This window comes from Brachyhypopomus gauderio, unplaced genomic scaffold (assembly GCF_052324685.1).
Source record: "Brachyhypopomus gauderio isolate BG-103 unplaced genomic scaffold, BGAUD_0.2 sc40, whole genome shotgun sequence".
Taxonomy (NCBI): Eukaryota; Metazoa; Chordata; class Actinopteri; order Gymnotiformes; family Hypopomidae; genus Brachyhypopomus; species Brachyhypopomus gauderio.
In genome coordinates, this window is record NW_027506868.1 from 1,993,848 (window position 1) to 2,010,885 (window position 17,038).

Sequence of the window (17,038 nt, forward strand, 5' to 3'; positions counted from 1 at the left end):
TTATTTTAAAGTCAAAGTCAAATTTATTTATATAGCGCTTTTCACAACACATGTTGTCACAAAGCAGCTTTACAATCGTATGGGTCCAGATCCCTAATATATAATTTTACTAATTATTTTATGGTATAAGAAAAAATATGCAAATCATTGGTTTGGTTTTAGACTAGCGGAGTTTTCCCAGCGTAGATGCTGAGGCAGTCAAAAAAGAACTACTTATAGCTTGTCTGTGAACTTGGAGACTTAGAAGGCTTTTGGGATACACTTGAAAAATTGGCGCTCTTAAGTTACGTCGTTTTTAAAGTTCAATCAATCAATCAAATTTTATTTATATAGCACTTTTTACAACAGTTGTTGTCACAAGCTTTACAAGTGTCCGAGTCCAAGCCCCCAGTGAGCAAGCCAAGGGCGACAGTGGCAAGGAAAAATTCCCTAAGGGCGTCCCTAAACCTTGAGAGGAACCAAGACTCCGGGGGTGGGTGGATCTCTGGAAAGGCTTGTCTCTCCTCATCTCAGTGTTCCTCAAGATTATAAAGATTATAAACATTTCTGGAGTGTGGCAGCAACTCCGGCATTAGGTTAAATTATTACAGCCTAGCTAAAAAGGCAGAAACAGAAGGTAACATAGACTTGGGAGCATTCTGAGACATTGGCATCCATCCACTGTCAACAAACTTGAGTGACCACGAGCAGTGATAGGATGACAGCACCAGCGCCCCAGTTTACCATAAAACCCTTCGCCTATGAACCCCTGGATCTGTACCTTTACCTAGACTTAAAGATTGTGACTTTGTCAGAGTCCTAGATGCATTTTGGAATGTTGTTCCAAAGCTGGGGGGCCTTACAAGAAAAGCTCTTCCCCCTGCTGTTACCTTATTAATAAAGTTGTTCGTAAATCTCTAAGATCATTCCTCATGCAGGATAAAATTAGTCCATTTACTGTACATACTTTTCAGTAGACTAACATTTCTGAATTAAAAATTATTATTTTTTCAGTTGGTCTTATATAATATTCAAATTTTCTGAGATAATGGCTGTAAGCCATTAAGTAGAAAACAATTGAAATATATCACTCTTTCATGAATCTGTATGATATATGTTTCACTTTGTTAATTGAATTACTTAAATAAATCCACTTTTTGATGATATTCTAATTTATTGAGATGCACCTGTATATTGAAACCATATGAAATCTAGCCAGAAAAATCAATGTAATAAAGAACTGCATGAAGCACAATATTGAATTTCATCCCTATAATTATTTCGGGAAACCCACCCCAGTTTATTAACTCCTCCCTGACTGACAGGACATAGCGTCTCTGACAACTTCTGCCGCAACTTCAGAATAGACTGTAGATTCTCATGTACGGAGTTACAAATTTAGAATAACACCAATTTGGAAACGAATTAAGACAAAGCTACTGAACTTAAATCTGAATTTCTCAGAGCACTGTATAGAGTCTTCGCAAAGGCAGTTTTAGATGTTTGTTGTCGTTGACGTTTTCCGCAGATGACTCAGGAAGCGAATGCAAAACGGATGTTAACAGCGCAGTGACGCTCGAATAAGACACAAAGTTGTATTGCAGCCCTGAACTCGGACATTTCAACTCTTGACATATCTAACTATCTCGTGGCGCGTACAGATCACTTTTTAAGAAGAATAAGCCGTAATTTCATCAAGCAAATTTTTCTGAAGGACATTTGTCTTCACTCCTAAATTGATAGGATAATCAAAAAAGACCCAAATGGGATCTCAGGGTCCGGGACGGAAGAGAATTCCTAACAGAAACGGACTCACTGCGGAGGAGGATGCGCTGAATATAATTGCAAAAGAGGTACTTTTTTGTTCACTCGTGAATAAGCTTATTGTGAATAGTAGCTTATTGTAATAGTAGTTGTAGTAGTGGTAGTTTTAATAGTTGTGTCTTACTGTTGGGCTTCTGTTCAGTCGCTTTTATCTGATTTTATTAATGCTCTGATAGTTTGGTAATTCACAATAAAATAAAATCAATGTGAAAGGGATTTCCTTAAAATATATATTACACGAGCAGACAAGTTGACACTGTCGCTGTATTTCCACGTGGCTCCGATTTTGAGAAGTAGAACAGTACCATTAAACCATAAACTTTCAACGGTTTTGGTTCCTTGATAATGGCTGACCCATACATTTCCCCAAGAAGGTTGCTGAAGCGGTTTCAATATCGGGTTAATTTTGTCCTAAATCATGGTACTGTAATCTGCTCGGTGATATTGGTGGTTCAGCGCTGTGCTGACATACAGTCACAGGTGTCAAGTGACAGGTGGTCAAGCCATGTTGTCACAGGGACTTATTGGATTTTTGGCCGATATGCAAAATCCCCTTGTGTCCATAAGTTTATAGTTACTTTCCCTTTTTGTGAAGTGAAATCTCATTACATTTGTCCCTCTGAATAATTTGTCAATTATATTTTATGATGCAATATATGCCGTAAGAAGAAGGAAGCAGGAAGTTAAAGCAACTTTGCACCGTTTCTTTGAAACTACTTCCTTAAATGTTCTTTGGTGTGGTATTTCATTTTCTAGCACACCTGTTAAAGATTAGCTGTTAATGAACACACCTAAATGTGGTCATTAATAACATGTAACAAATGATGTAAATTATATATGTCTAAAGGTTTCAAATGTTTATTTCAGGAAGCCAACTGAAGTTAAATCCAAGAATCTATGAGGTTGCTTTGTTTGCTCTTTTGTCTGTGTTTTGGTGATTGAGATAATGTGGATCTTCTGACTGATGAGCAGGATTTGCTCCCTCACCTTTAAGTGCTGGGGAGGTAGTGTTGGGGAAGTAGTGTTCCACACTGAATGCCTCTTTCAGACTGGTATGTCAGTTCTGATAAGTTAGCTCAATCTGTAAAGGCTTTAAAAATAGAGCTGTTAAAGATAAGCTGTTAACACTGCTAGTTAGGAGGACAGGTTCAGATGTGAAAACAATTTTGTAGCTGTTCTATTTTTTTCCCATTGGTGATGTATGTTTTTGATTTTAATATATATTAAAACCACAGTAAAATAGTAAAGTCTGACATGACAGCGAGTGCCTTGATGTCATTTGAATGGTGCACTTATGTGGATTGCAAGTATGAGAAAAAAATTAAATATTATCATAATATTATGCTAAATTAGGTCAGTTGTATTTGGAGGTTAAGATGTAAGCACATATTGAAAAAAAATATTAAAAAGTTTGCTGTCCTGCTTTTAGTGTTGGCTAAAACACCTAACTTTTGTGTTCACTGGTGTTTATTCTGAGGCACTACTACAACATATGGTGCACCATGAATTCTGGAATGTAGTAATGATTAGTTTAGAAGTGTACGGTGTTATGACACTAAGTCCAAGTAAAGAAACATCAAAGTTCCAAATGTCTTAACCACATTATAGGAATTAATTTCTCTAAGACTAAGGTTGTTTGTGGTCGTAAAAGGTAGTTTGTGCAATCTGTTCTGTTGCATACTTTCAATGAGCTAATACAGGGTATCTGCACATTTTTAAATCTCAAATTCAATGACTTTTAAGACCTTTTTAATACCTCTCACAAGAAAAAATAATACTATTACTGGGGATGCAGGTGTGTTCCACATCGTTGACGGGGGGGGGGGGGGGGGGGGGGGACGGGACCCTGGAGCGGTTATTTTCTGCATTAGCGCTAGATTCGGCAAAGTTCACATCGCGCCAGAACAACTGAACAACACACACTTAAAATAATTTAATGCCTCCCCTCATAAAATTCCAGACATTTTAAGACATTTTTAGGCCTTGAATATGGAAAACTAAATTTAAGACATTTTAAGACTTTTTAAGGACCCGCGGGTACCCTGTAATATAGTCTTCTTGGGTGGTTGCTGATGAAAACTGGTAGTGGAGTACATTGCCTATTGTTTTCTCTATGACACCTGTACCATGTTTTCAGGTCTTTCTGCAGCTCTTATCAAGTGGTCCTTGGGCTATTTTTCTGATTAACTTTATAACTCTGACCAGAAATCTTGAGAGATGCTTCTGTGCATGTCCAGTTGATGTTCATTCCACTTGCAGATAATAGCCCATGAAATCTAGCCAGAAAAATCGATGGAATAAAGAACTTCATGACAGCAAAAACTAAGAAACTTATTCTGAATTGAGTAATTTCCTGTAGTCAGTTGAGCAAGATTACTGTTTAACATTTCCCACACAACACTGCTCAGAAACGGCATAGTAGTAGAAACTGATGTCAGTTTTACTGATATTCTTTCTGTGCTCTCTTCATTATTGATGCCTCAGTTATTCTCTTTATTCTGTATAACATAATCATAAGGGCTATTTTTAATCATAAGGGCAATTTTTCTGTCCATATATATATATATATATATATATATATATATATATATATATATATATATATATATATATATATTGTGTGTGTGTGTGTGTGCTTGCTTACATAGTCAACTATATAAGTTTGGACTGATAGACTCTGGGGTATTTGTTAGCTACAATGAGTTTCCTATGAACAGTGTGTGTAGGGTGTGGCCTATGCTTGGTTGTAAATGACTCAGTCCTTTGACTTCCTGTTGTGGTAAAATGTCTCTCTAGAAGTAGTTTGTTTAGTTTTGGTAGACGTGTATGTAAGGCTATCAGATGTGTTAAAAATAATGTGTTTTGTACATACATCATTCTCAAAAAAGATATGTCTTATGTATGATTATGCAAAGTCTAAAAACATTTTTTATGAGGTAGTGTGGGTTGTACAAAATATAGTTTGCCCAACTATTGATTAAAGCTGATCATCACAATACAGTACATTGGGTTCTGTGAATATGAAATAAAAGTTTATTCTGTATCTCCACCCAAAGGCAAAAAAAAAACAAAAAACAAAACATGTTTGGAGTCTGAATTTTGCTTCTTTCGTTCAGAACAAAAGCTGCTAACATTACTAAGAAAAATGCTAGAAAGCAATGCTGACTTTTTTAATTAATCGAGAACATTCAACCCAGCCTAGTTCTGGGTTCCACTGAAAACATGTAAAATGTGCAATTCATCTGTCAACAGAGTAGATTCACCAACATTTTTATATTTGTAGTAATAGTAATAACGTTCAATTTCAGTGTTTGTTTTTTGTAATTTATTTTCCTTGTGTTACGTCTTCGTCACTCGTTCTTTCTGTTTCTTACGTTTCAGTTAGTCTTTGTATAGTGGTAGCCGCGCCCTCTGTCGTAGCTCACTCTCTTAAGTCATTCAGCTGTTTGTCTGTTGATTAAGGTTGTGTGACGGGCAGGGTGAGCAACTCAAAAAGGAAGCGATCACGCCAAGTCTCAGGGAAAGAGGATGGTTTAATAGAAAGTGTGCATACCAAACACCCGTGCATTGTTTCAAATGAAGGAAATAATAACCAGCAGTCAACTGGTACAAAGACAAGACATATATAGACGAACAAACGACCCTCAGGTGAGACGGATCACGGGTCCCGCCCACCTGAGGGACGAACATCACGTGACCAAAAACAGGTCATCTGCCGCTGTAAACGGGGGCGACCGGTAGGGGCCCCCCCCACAACGTGACAGACCCCCCCCCACCAAAGCCGCACTCCCCTCCGGGTGTGCGGCTTACAGCGGCAGCACACAAAACACAACAAAGGGGCGGGAGGGCGGGGACAAGACAGGGACCCGTTCCCTGCCGTCCTGAGCTGAAACACAAAACACACATATAAGCTCCTCGTCACAGAACGCAGACAAGGCAGGGACCCGTTCCCTGCAGTCCTGGAGCTGAAAACATAAAAAGACAGACAGGTTAGCTCGCCTCCTGGGCGGGACCCTGGACCGACTGGGCCGTCAACAAGACGATAACCACGCCCGTCGGTCGGTCACAGGGCCCTCGCGCCCTAACCGGCCATTAGGCCGCTTAAGCCCCACCGCTGTGTGCGGACCGGGAGCACATGGCCCAACGAACATCACAGGTGTGGATGTGTGCAGGCCGCCACACGGGTGCGGCCACGGCTTCTACCAACCACCTCCCGAACCTACCTCCTCGCTCAGAGCTGACCCCTGCCCTTTTCGCTAGGGGTCACCCCAGACTCCTCATCTCAAGGTGGACTCCTCCACCCAACCCAGGAGCGCCAGAGACCAGGGCCCTGGCAATCCGCATCAGGGACACGCTGGTTACCCCGAGCTTGAAGGGGAGGGTCTCCGACTGGAGACCCCACTAGGTCCGGGAGTGCCGCAGTCCACCACCAGGAGCGACCTGCAACACATCACACACACACGCACACAGACGACACACAACATATAACACGCACTGCCCTGCCTGTTAAACCCCCTTTTACACAGGGGGGAGGAGACCCCTTCTTAGCCTGAGGAGACACCCTGCCGCTAACACCCCAGGCATCCTCTGCCTACTTAAAGGGGTACAGGGGATCCTACCTGCTCAGGGGTCCCTCCCAATGGGACAGGTCTCCCAACGGAGCAGCGCCTTCTGAGCCCCATAGCTCCCCCCCAAAAACATATTTAGGGGGGGCCCCTCCGCGGAATAACAAAACAAAAACACAAACACAACATATAACATATATGCACCTGAGATGCCCTCTGTGCCACATCCAGTGGCACGGGACGTCTAATGGGCCCCTCCCCACACACAGTGAAGAGGGGTGCAAGAGAGGAATTACATAAAACAAAGCACGCTACACTCTAGGACAAAACGAACACGCAAAGACAGAACACAAACAAACGGACAGGACCCACCGATGCGCACGCTTTGTGGAGCGCGACGCCCCCACTCCAGCTCTCTCTCTCTCTCACCGTTTTCACCACGGGATCCGCAGATCTTTGGAGAGAGAGAGCTAAGCGCGAGCGGCTTGCGCGCCACGCCCACAGCGACGCGTCCCTCTGGCTCGCAGTCGCTCACCCCCGTCACCGCGGGATATCGGGTGAGCGAGGCGAAATGAGCAGAGACCATCTGCTGGTCTGAGTATTTCAGAAACAGAAGATTGGAAAAATGTTGCCTGGTCTGATGAGTCTTGATTTCTGCTGTGACATTTGGATGGTGAGGTCAGAATTTGGCATCAATAACATAAAAGCATGGATCCATCCTGCCTTGTATCAAAGGTTCAGGATGGTGGCGGTGGTGCAATGGTGTGGGGGACATTTTCCTGGGACACTTTGGGCCCATTAGTACCAATTGAGCTTCGTGTCAACACCACAGCATTACTGAGTATTGTTGCTGACCATGTCCATCCCTTTATGACCACAGTGTACCCATCTTCTGATGGCTACTTCCAGCAGGATAATGGCCTCCACAGTCACTAGATCTCAATCCAATAGAGCATCTTTGGGATATGGTGGAACGGGAGATTCGCATCATGGATATGCAGCCGACAAATCTGCAGCAACTGTGTGATGCTATCATGTCAATCTGAACCAGACTCTCTGAGAAATGTTTCCAGTAACTTTTTTAATCTATGCCATGAAGAATTAAGGCAGTTCTAAAGGCAAAAGGGGGTCCAAACTGGTACTAGCAAGGTGTACCTAATAAAGTGGCCAGTGAGTGTGTTACTCTGAATAAGAGTGTCAAATACTGAAAATGTAAATGTTATTGTCAATGAACTGCAATTGGATTGTTTCAATCTCAATGTTTACTTGATGTAAGGTACGATTGCATATGGAGCATATGAACATAATTAGTGGGGGAAATGGCCATATCTATTTGTAGTTGAAGTGGCACTGGCATTCTGGTATGTGGGTTTTTGGTGTTTTGCCACTTGTTGCTGCAGTCACTGACAGGAAGGAAGCTCATTTTCTCTTCCTTGCTCTCATGGTGTGCTCAAACTTATTAATTCAGTTCTCCCTTTCTTGCCTGAGAGGATTTTACTTAAAAGGACTTTACACATTAAGTCTGATGGCCTAGGCCTATAGACAGCACATCTACGCTTTCATCTGCATATAAGCAAAAAATGTTATGTAGTACTAGATAATATATGCACTAAATATAAAGTGAACAGTAAGTTTCAGTGAGTATGGATTTCCTCTTTAAGTAACATTAACTTTTATTAGTTAGATAAAACTAATAAAATGGCGTAGCCCTAGGATGCATGGACGACCAATACCCCCTAACTTCCATGGGTGGGGTCAAAATAGACCCCAATTAGAATCAATGTGTTTTTGCAATGAATTTTAAAAAATGCTTTTAGTTTTGGTTAAAGGTGATTATATTTATTATATTTGGGTCAATAAAACATGTCCAGTGTCAGGCCCGTGATACCGACCTGTCCGGTTATATCCGTGCCTGCCACACCGGACGAACGGAACTCCGGTACCCAGAATACCGCGGGGGCTCATGTGACCCCCAGCGTTCAGACCAACAATCGTACTGATGGGAAGCACCTGTCCCCCTCCCTATAAATAGTGGGAACGAGTAGGAACTAATTGCTCAGTATTTGTTTTTATGCATGCGTCTCTGTGTTCCTTGTGCTTATCGCTGTGGTTTTTGGATCCGTATATACTTAGTCTTCAGTTTGGTGATCTGTTGCTCTATTCCAGGATTTCTTTTTCGTTCTGTATGGTTTTTCGACCCTGTCGTGGGTAAGCTTCTGTTTAAATAAATCCTGTTCTCATTCTGCGAGTGTCTGCTCATCTGTCTGGTCGTGACATCCAGATGGACAATATTCTGGATCCTCTACATCTGAGATGTCAGATTCTGAGTCAATCCCACCGATGGACTCTTCATCCCATCCGTTCAGGATCATATCTCGAGAAAGGTCTCCGGGTATCCTAGCAGGCCTCTGAGTAGCCATGATAAATGTCTGTGCATTTATATGTAAGTAAAAGCACATGTAGGGCCGGCCCTTCCATTAGGCGACATAGGCAAATGCTAGGGGCGCCGGCTGTCCAGGGGGGCGCTCGCAGGCATGCGGTTTTTTTATTATTATTATATTTTTTTTAACAAATGAAAACAAGCAAAGTACACATAATCATAATTTCATTGTTTAATAATATTAGTCAAATTAATAATTCTTATAATAACAACACACGAAACCGATCACCCGTGCGCCAACCCGCCCTCCCCCGCGCGCTCTGCGCACCTTGTTACTGTTTCTCTGTACACCACAGAGTGAGTGACATCTCCCTGTAAAGACCTCAAAAAGGCAGAAGTCCTCTGGTGCCCAGGGTAGAAAAATGAGAAACGTGGAGGAGGAAAGGCGGCAAAATATAATATAATGGTAATATGTGGTGAATTAACACTATACCATTGGCGAAGCGTCAGGGACTTCAACGCCTTCTCTGAAGGTTAATTGATCTTAAAAAGGATGCTTTATCTATTATATGTAATATATGTTAATAACGCTTCACCAATAATTTGTATTTTTCCTATAAATCGGCTTTTAAATCCACTTTTCGTACTTGTGCTTGAAAAAAACCTCAGCGGTGAAATAAAAAATCAACCAATCAGAATATTTCACACCGTTGTTTCTAGGTAAAAGAGAGAGCTTTTATTATAGATTGGCAGTTCTATCAACCAATCATATTATCGAATTAGAATCGTGGGGGTGTGCTCCAATGGTCTCTCATTTTTATTTGAAACAAATCCAAAATGTTGCCAATCTGTAGCTGTTGTGTTTTTCTTTTAAACCAGCTCGCTTGACTCACAACTAACACTCAATCGTCATTGTGGCTTTTTCCCCTCTGTATGATCTTAGTGAAAACCGCCACTGTCATCATACTGCCCAATCCTAGTAGGTGCTATGATTAGCTTAGCTTAAAATAAATATATACTAAGACACACATATGCTCGTCTGTTCATTGCAGATGCACTTTTGAAATAATAATGTTGCAGTAGGCAAATTGCCCTGATTTGCACTGGTGGTAGTTGTTGTTTTTAATTAATTTTTTTAATTTATTATTAATATTTAAAAGTTGTTCTCTGCACTACGTTATGTAAGATAGTTAAAAAATATTTTTTGTGCAACACCTTTATATTTATTGCTTGTTATATGGTAATATTTAAGTCATTTGCTTTTTATTTGTTTCTTTAATAGTGACACAATCATGGACGTAATTTTGTAATAAAAAGTGGGGGGGGACATGGATTCGTCGCTATTTAAATATTTGGTTTTAACCGTAAAAACTGGGGGGGACCAACACCGGCTTTTGAAAAAGTGGGGGGGGGACATGTCCCCCCCCCCCCCCCCCCCCCCCCAAATTACGTCCATGGACACAATCAACCTGATGATTGATGATACAGGGGGCACCAACCAAAATCTCGCCTAGGGCACCACATTGGTCAGGGCCGGCTCTGCAGACATGCATGTGTGCCTACACACACACACGCAAACACACACACACCCCAGTCAATAATGATATAATTGGTTACCTAACAGGTTAGCTTTTATTACAAGGAACCATGAATACAGTGAGTCTCTACATAACAAACACAGTAATATCAGCTAACTTACTAAGCTACTGTAATGGTAGCTAGCTAAGTAATCCAGCTAACACAGTACTAACATTACTACTAACCTTATTTTGTAGTTAGCTAGTTAAAACCCTCCCAGTCTATTGACGCACCGGTGCATCAAAGATGGATTTTAGGCACGACCAAGTATTTCTATTAATTTTATTAAATTATTTGCTGACCAACATGTTACTCTATGACAGAAAAGGCAAATGAGTTGATAAATGAAGATAATACCCCTCCTATCGTCCTTGGGGTCAATTTGACCCCACTAAATGTTTATCATTCAAAAAAATAGTAGTTGACTTTTTTTTCTTTTGCTTCATATTTCATGACAATTCCTAATTTGATGGGGACAAGTGATAAAGCATAAAATTGTCATGAAAATATTTTTTCAATGTGCTGAACACATATTGCACGCATTGGTCATCCTCAGGGGTCAATTTGACCCCAAGCTGTTTTAGCTGTTAAAACTTGTCTATCAGTGTGTGTGATCTAACATGACCACACCTGCAGGTGCAGTTGATATATTTTGTTGATATACTTTGATAATTCCCGCAGTAGAGCAGTAGAACGATTTCACGTTTGACTAGTATCATGTTCACACTGTTTCGCAAATGGGTGGATTTTCATGTTTTCATACTTTCATACTTCATGTCTCTATAGTCCTAAAGTTTACAGTGGGCATAAAAACCTATTCCATGTTTTTACTAGTATTTGACATGTTCTCATTATCCTTTTTCTGTCTCACAAATGCCCCCCCAAAAAAGAAAAACACTCAAAAAAACAAAATCTATTATTTTCTATTGGTGGTGCTATAGTAAAGGCCCTATCCATCATCACCAAAACAAGACTTGTGGTCATTAATGTTGAGAAGTAAATTTGAGAAGATATATATAAAAAATTCAAGATTTTTTAATTCTATTTTAAAGGTTTGGCCTGATGGTGGCGCTAGAGGACAGGTCAACTCACGGATTTTCATGGGGTTATTCATGTATGTAACAAATAAACAAAGTGCCTGTACCAAAAAAGTGGTCAACAATGTTCTGTAAATCATTTTCTAGGGATAAATATCCCTGGGGTCAGATTAACCCCAAGGACGAATCGTGTTATTATATTTGAGGACAATAATACTTACATGTATGCTGTTGTGACCTCCTGGTGGTGGGAATGCAGGCATTATATGTGTAAGAGTGACAGAAATTGTATCCTGACAGTCACAGTTGTTAAAAATCAAAAGTTTCCAAAGCAAAGCCTTGAGATTCTGTACGAAATGCTTGGGGTCATTTTTGACCCCACTCATGGAAAACTGGGGTAGTGACACAAAAACTGCAATTTCTTAAAATGTATAAAAACATTTTTAAAAATTCAAATGGCCTCAAGTCACAAACATGTTTTATGAGGACTACCTGGAATATGGAAGTGTAAAAACTTTTCATTTCAGAGATTTTGAAGAAAAACATCCCTCGGGGTCACTTTTGACCCCACCTTGTTGGTCACTATTAATAGAATCTGGAGGTCACTTGTTACTTAACAGTAGGCATTTTGTGTACCTTGCAGTTTTATTTAGGTCTAGTCGACCATTATGTATACATCCATTATACTAAATATGCCAGTGTCAGTCTTGCAGTTACATCTCTGAACTAGTTAATCAAGGTCTCCAAAAGTATTTGAATATTAGAGCCATGTGTGTTAAGAACTAAACTTGGCAGCATGAGATGGGCACCTCTGATCTGAACTAAAGATGGAATCCCAAAGAGCTTTATGTGTGAACAGTACAGGCATTGCTGTTCTGTTGACTAGTTATACTCTAGTCAACATATATATTTAAACAATTTATAACTGTTAATAATTAGGGTTGGGCATAGATAATTTTTTTAAATCTAGATTAATCTCACTGAAATCTTGAAATTAATCTAGATTAAAATAGCTCATTCAGAATGCGTGCTACCCAAGTAATGACTCAAAGTCAGTCTTTGAGATAGGGTTTCTTAATACAGAGTGTGACGCGGGAGGCGGCAGACGGACGAGACACAGAATCCTTCTTTCTTTCCAACGTCACGTTTATTATAACGTATATAGCGCTTGTTTAGCGCACAGAAAACATGCACACACAACGTGCAGACTCAAACATTAGACAACGACGAGCACAAGACACTGCGCGAACGCACATTAAATAGACAGACCACATCAACCCCACGTGATGACGAGACGAGCCACAGGTGAGACGGATAATGACAAGACGCACCCGCACCCACGGAGGTACACAGACGCAGACAACGTTAACACACGCCCCAAAGGAAGGGTTCGGGGACCGTAGCGTGACAGACGCCCCCACCAAGGGCACTACCCGTCCCGGGGTGCCAACAGGACTGAGTGCCCCGAACCCACGTCGATGGGCGGATCTGAAGCGCCCAGTCCTCTGTCTGGGAGATGACGGCCCTCGGCGGAGAGTCTGCCACGCACAGTCTAGAACACCCTCCCTGGGAAGACGGGGGAAAACACGTTAGACACATTTAACGGGACATTCACAAACACACACACAGGTACACTTACACATAGTGGCACGAAAGGGAAAAACGGGTTAGGCACACAAATGGGAAGACTTACGAACACTGGCATACACAAACATGAAACAGGCGCCAGACTACGCGCCAGGAGTAGAGCGATAAGGGGAGAGAGATCGGGAGCTGCCGGTGCTGCAGCGGAGGGTCCGCAGCAAAGACCGGAGGAGGACCGTCCGCTGCAGCACCGGCAGCTCCCGATCTCTCTCCCCTTATCGCTCTACTCCTGGCGCATAGTCTGGCACCTGGCGCCTGGGTGCAGCGCGACCGGCGGACTTGCCGGGTGCTGCGCGACCGGCGGACCTGCCGGGTGCTGCGCGACCGGCGGACCTGCCGGGTGCTGCGCGACCGGTAGACGCCCCGAGCGGACCGCCTGGGAGATCCCCTGCGGTCTCCATCTCCTCCTCCTCTTCTCCTTGGTCCCACTCCATGGACTGCTCCGGGCTGCCACCCCGGGAGCAGTCCATCCTCTCTCCTCCGGAACGATCGGAGGATGGGACCGTCTCTGGTGTCCACCTCCCCTTTACAGTCCCAGTGGAACACTCAGAGGGAGGCGGACTGCCTCCGACTCGAACTCCTCCACCTCCTCGTCGTAGCCCACGGCTGGTGCGGAGCAGTCTGACGGAGGGTATTCGTCGTCTTCCTCCCCGTAGACCACGGCAGGTGCGGAGCACTCGGACGGAGGGTAATCGTAGTCTTCCTCCTCTTCCTCCTCACCGTAGGCCACGGCAGGTGCGGAGCACTCGGATGGAGGGTAGTCCTCCTCGTTCCCCTCTCCCCCACCATAGTCCACCGTGGGGGCGTAGCAAACGGATGGAGGGTAGTCCTCCTCCTCACCGTAGTCCACGGTGGAGGCGGAACAAACCGAGGGAGCCTGATCTTCCTCTTCCTCCTCGCCCTCCGATTCCTCCCCCTCGAACTCACTCTCAGGAGTCTTCTCTGTGGAGCAGAGTTCGAGGGAGCCTACCCTCAGGGGCGAGAGGTCTCTGGTGGGACAGGGGTGTCGCTCCTTCCACATCCGCACCGCGGTCTGGCGGAAATACTCCGCCATTTCCACCGTCTTGGCCTCCCGAGACCGAAGCAGCATGATGCTGCATAACGGGTCCTGCTCCATCAGTTCGGGAGTTACGGTGGTCGCGCGGTGTTGGGCAGGAGCAGAGGCATGGCGGCGCTTGCTGGGCTTCTTGCCCTTCTTTGGCCGGGTGGTGTAGCCTGGCATGGCTTGTTGTGTCTCTGACGGCTCGTCGTTCTGTGACGCGGGAGGCGGCAGACGGACGAGACACAGAATCCTTCTTTCTTTCCAACGTCACGTTTATTATAACGTATATAGCGCTTGTTTAGCGCACAGAAAACATGCACACACAACGTGCAGACTCAAACATTAGACAACGACGAGCACAAGACACTGCGCGAACGCACATTAAATAGACAGACCACATCAACCCCACGTGATGACGAGACGAGCCACAGGTGAGACGGATAATGACAAGACGCACCCGCACCCACGGAGGTACACAGACGCAGACAACGTTAACACACACCCCAAAGGAAGGGTTCGGGGACCGTAGCGTGACACAGAGGGTGCATTAGACCAGGGGCTCATCTCCTGTTTCCAAAATTTGTTGGACTGTTTGAGAAAGCTGTTTTTCTTTGATACTTGAAGAAAAAAAAACATGCTCAATATAATGTACTCGTATTCAACGGTTTATTCAGTTAAACATGAAAATAGTACTGTGCTTGACCCAGCGTCAGCAGTATTAAAAAGTTCGCGTTACGTTTACGACGTACGTACATACTGTCCTAACACAGTAATTATCAAAAAACACATAAAATATGTTTAATAATGAAATGACACAGGAATTATAAACAGTAATAAAAAGTTTGTATTACAACCTTTATGACGCGAAACCACTTAAGTCGAAACATAACCACAAAACATCATAACTCGGGACTGACGTAACCCGAGGACCTTCTGTGTGTGTATGTGTGTATTATATAATATTTATATATTTTTTTTCTTAAGGCTGAAGCCAGGTTGGCAGCTAAGAGGGCAGCCAGGGCAGAGGCACGAGAGATCCGCATGAAAGAGCTGGAGAGACAGCAGAAAGAGGTAATTACACACACACACACACACACACACACACACAGTCATGGCCTAGTGGTAGGGAACTGGTCTTGTGACCGGAGGGTCATGGGTTCAATTCCCAGACCTGAGGCCATGACTGAGGTGCCCTTGAGCAAGGCACCTAACCCCAACTGCTCCCCGGGCGCCGGGCTAGGGCTGCCCACCGCTCTGGGCACGTGTGATCCACAGCCCCCTAGTAATCACTAGTGTGTGTGTGTGTGTGTGTGTGTGTGTGTGTGTGTGTGTGTGTGTGTGTGTGTGTGTTCTAACTGCACAGATGGGTTAAAAGCGGAGGACAAATTTCGATTGCGGTGTAAAATTCATAATTGACAAATATGGCACACACAAATACACACACCCACACACACACACACAATTACTCTGCAGGGCCTGTTGGTTTCAGAACATTCTCTTTAAATGTGGTACTCAATCTGGGTCAGAATCATTACTGTCCTCACAAAAAATGACATAAAATTAACATCATTTCAAGCTTTAAAGACATTTTTGTTGTATTTGAATCTTGTAAACAATATTGATACATTTGATCTGTATATCAATAATTGAACACATTGTGGAACATAAAATGAAGACAGCTTACAAATTAGGCTAATGCAACTACAAGTCTGCAATAAGAAACAAACTCAAAATGGTGACATTCCATTACCAAATCAAGATATTACATTAGGTTTTCTTTTAAGTTGAATGGTCATAAAACTTCTGGTCAATAATTCCACTTTGCACATCTTGGTCCAAAACAAAACTGAGCAATGATGTGGGCCTTATCATATTACTGTTTTGGGCCTATTAATAAAATAAGCTTTTAACTGTTGGTTAAATTATATGTGAGCATATGTATATACTTGAAGTTAAGTCAAGTGAAATTTATTTATATAGCGCTTTTTACAACACATGTTGTCACAAAGCAGCTTTACAATCGTATGGGTCCAGATGCCTAATGAGCAAGCCAAAGGCGACAGTGGCAAGGAAAAACTCCCTGTGATGGTGGGGATTAGGAAGAAACCTCGGGAGGACCAAGAGTCAAAAGGGAACCCATCCTCCATTGGGCGGCCTGCTAGCAGAAGTCCGTATTTGTAGTCCAAATGTAGTTCTATAGTTATAGTTGTAGTTCTAATTCCCCAGCCAAGTAGTCACAGTCCCTTCAGTGCAGATGGTGAGCAGCCTCCGGTAGGAGTTGGCATCAGCATGTCCTCTTATGGCAATGGCACATCCAACCATGGCATCGGCACATCCACTGGCAAGCCAGACCATCTCCTAGGTGCTTGTATGGAATCGTCTTAGGTAGAGGCATGAAAAAAGATATGTAATACAGACTGAGTGTGTAGACATCAATTTAAACAACCATTAATTTAAACATACATAGCTCACACGCCAGTGATTGGCATGTGACTATGGCAGGCTAATCTATAGCAGCATAAATAAAGGGAGGGGTTCAGAGGTGACCACAGGCATGACTCCATAACACGGCTGGATGACAGCATCAACACCTCAGATTACCAGAGGTCCACACCTTCACAACTGGAATATTAACTGAAGGCTTAAGTCTAGATTTAAAGATTGGAACTGTGTCAGAATCTCGGATTGGAGCTGGAAGGCTATTCCATAACTGAGGGGTTTTAAATGAGAAAGCTCTGCCTCCGGCTGTAGTCTTACCACAACAACAACTGCCACTGTGGACGGAGGCGACCGGTAGGGGACCGCCGTACCGTGATAGACCCCCCCATCAAGCCACACTCCCCTCCACTGGGTGTGTGGCACACAGCGGCAGCACACAAAACATTAAGGGGCAGGAAGGCAGGAACAAGGCAGGGACATACCCCCTGCAGTCCAGGAGCTGAAACACATAACAAAAAACACAGGTTAGCTCACCTCCCTGGGCGGGACC

General features: G+C 43.2%; 1 protein-coding gene across 18 annotated transcripts in view; it reads left to right on the forward strand.

Moving 5' to 3' along the window:
- Nucleotides 1–1,286: 1,286 nt before the first annotated feature.
- Nucleotides 1,287–17,038, forward strand: part of lrrfip1a (leucine rich repeat (in FLII) interacting protein 1a) — a 109,337-nt gene continuing 93,585 nt past the window's right edge. For 6 of the 18 annotated variants that reach the window (XM_076985322.1, XM_076985333.1, XM_076985323.1 and 3 more), the window contains exons 1-2: nt 1,292–1,832; nt 15,034–15,120. In XM_076985322.1, coding sequence (XP_076841437.1) covers nt 1,743–1,832; nt 15,034–15,120 — 177 coding nt within the window. In that variant the 5' untranslated portion in view covers nt 1,292–1,742. Of the gene's footprint in view, nt 1,833–15,033; nt 15,121–17,038 lie in introns of all 18 variants that reach the window. The other 12 variants (XM_076985332.1, XM_076985328.1, XM_076985335.1 and 9 more) reach the window with 6 other exon arrangements.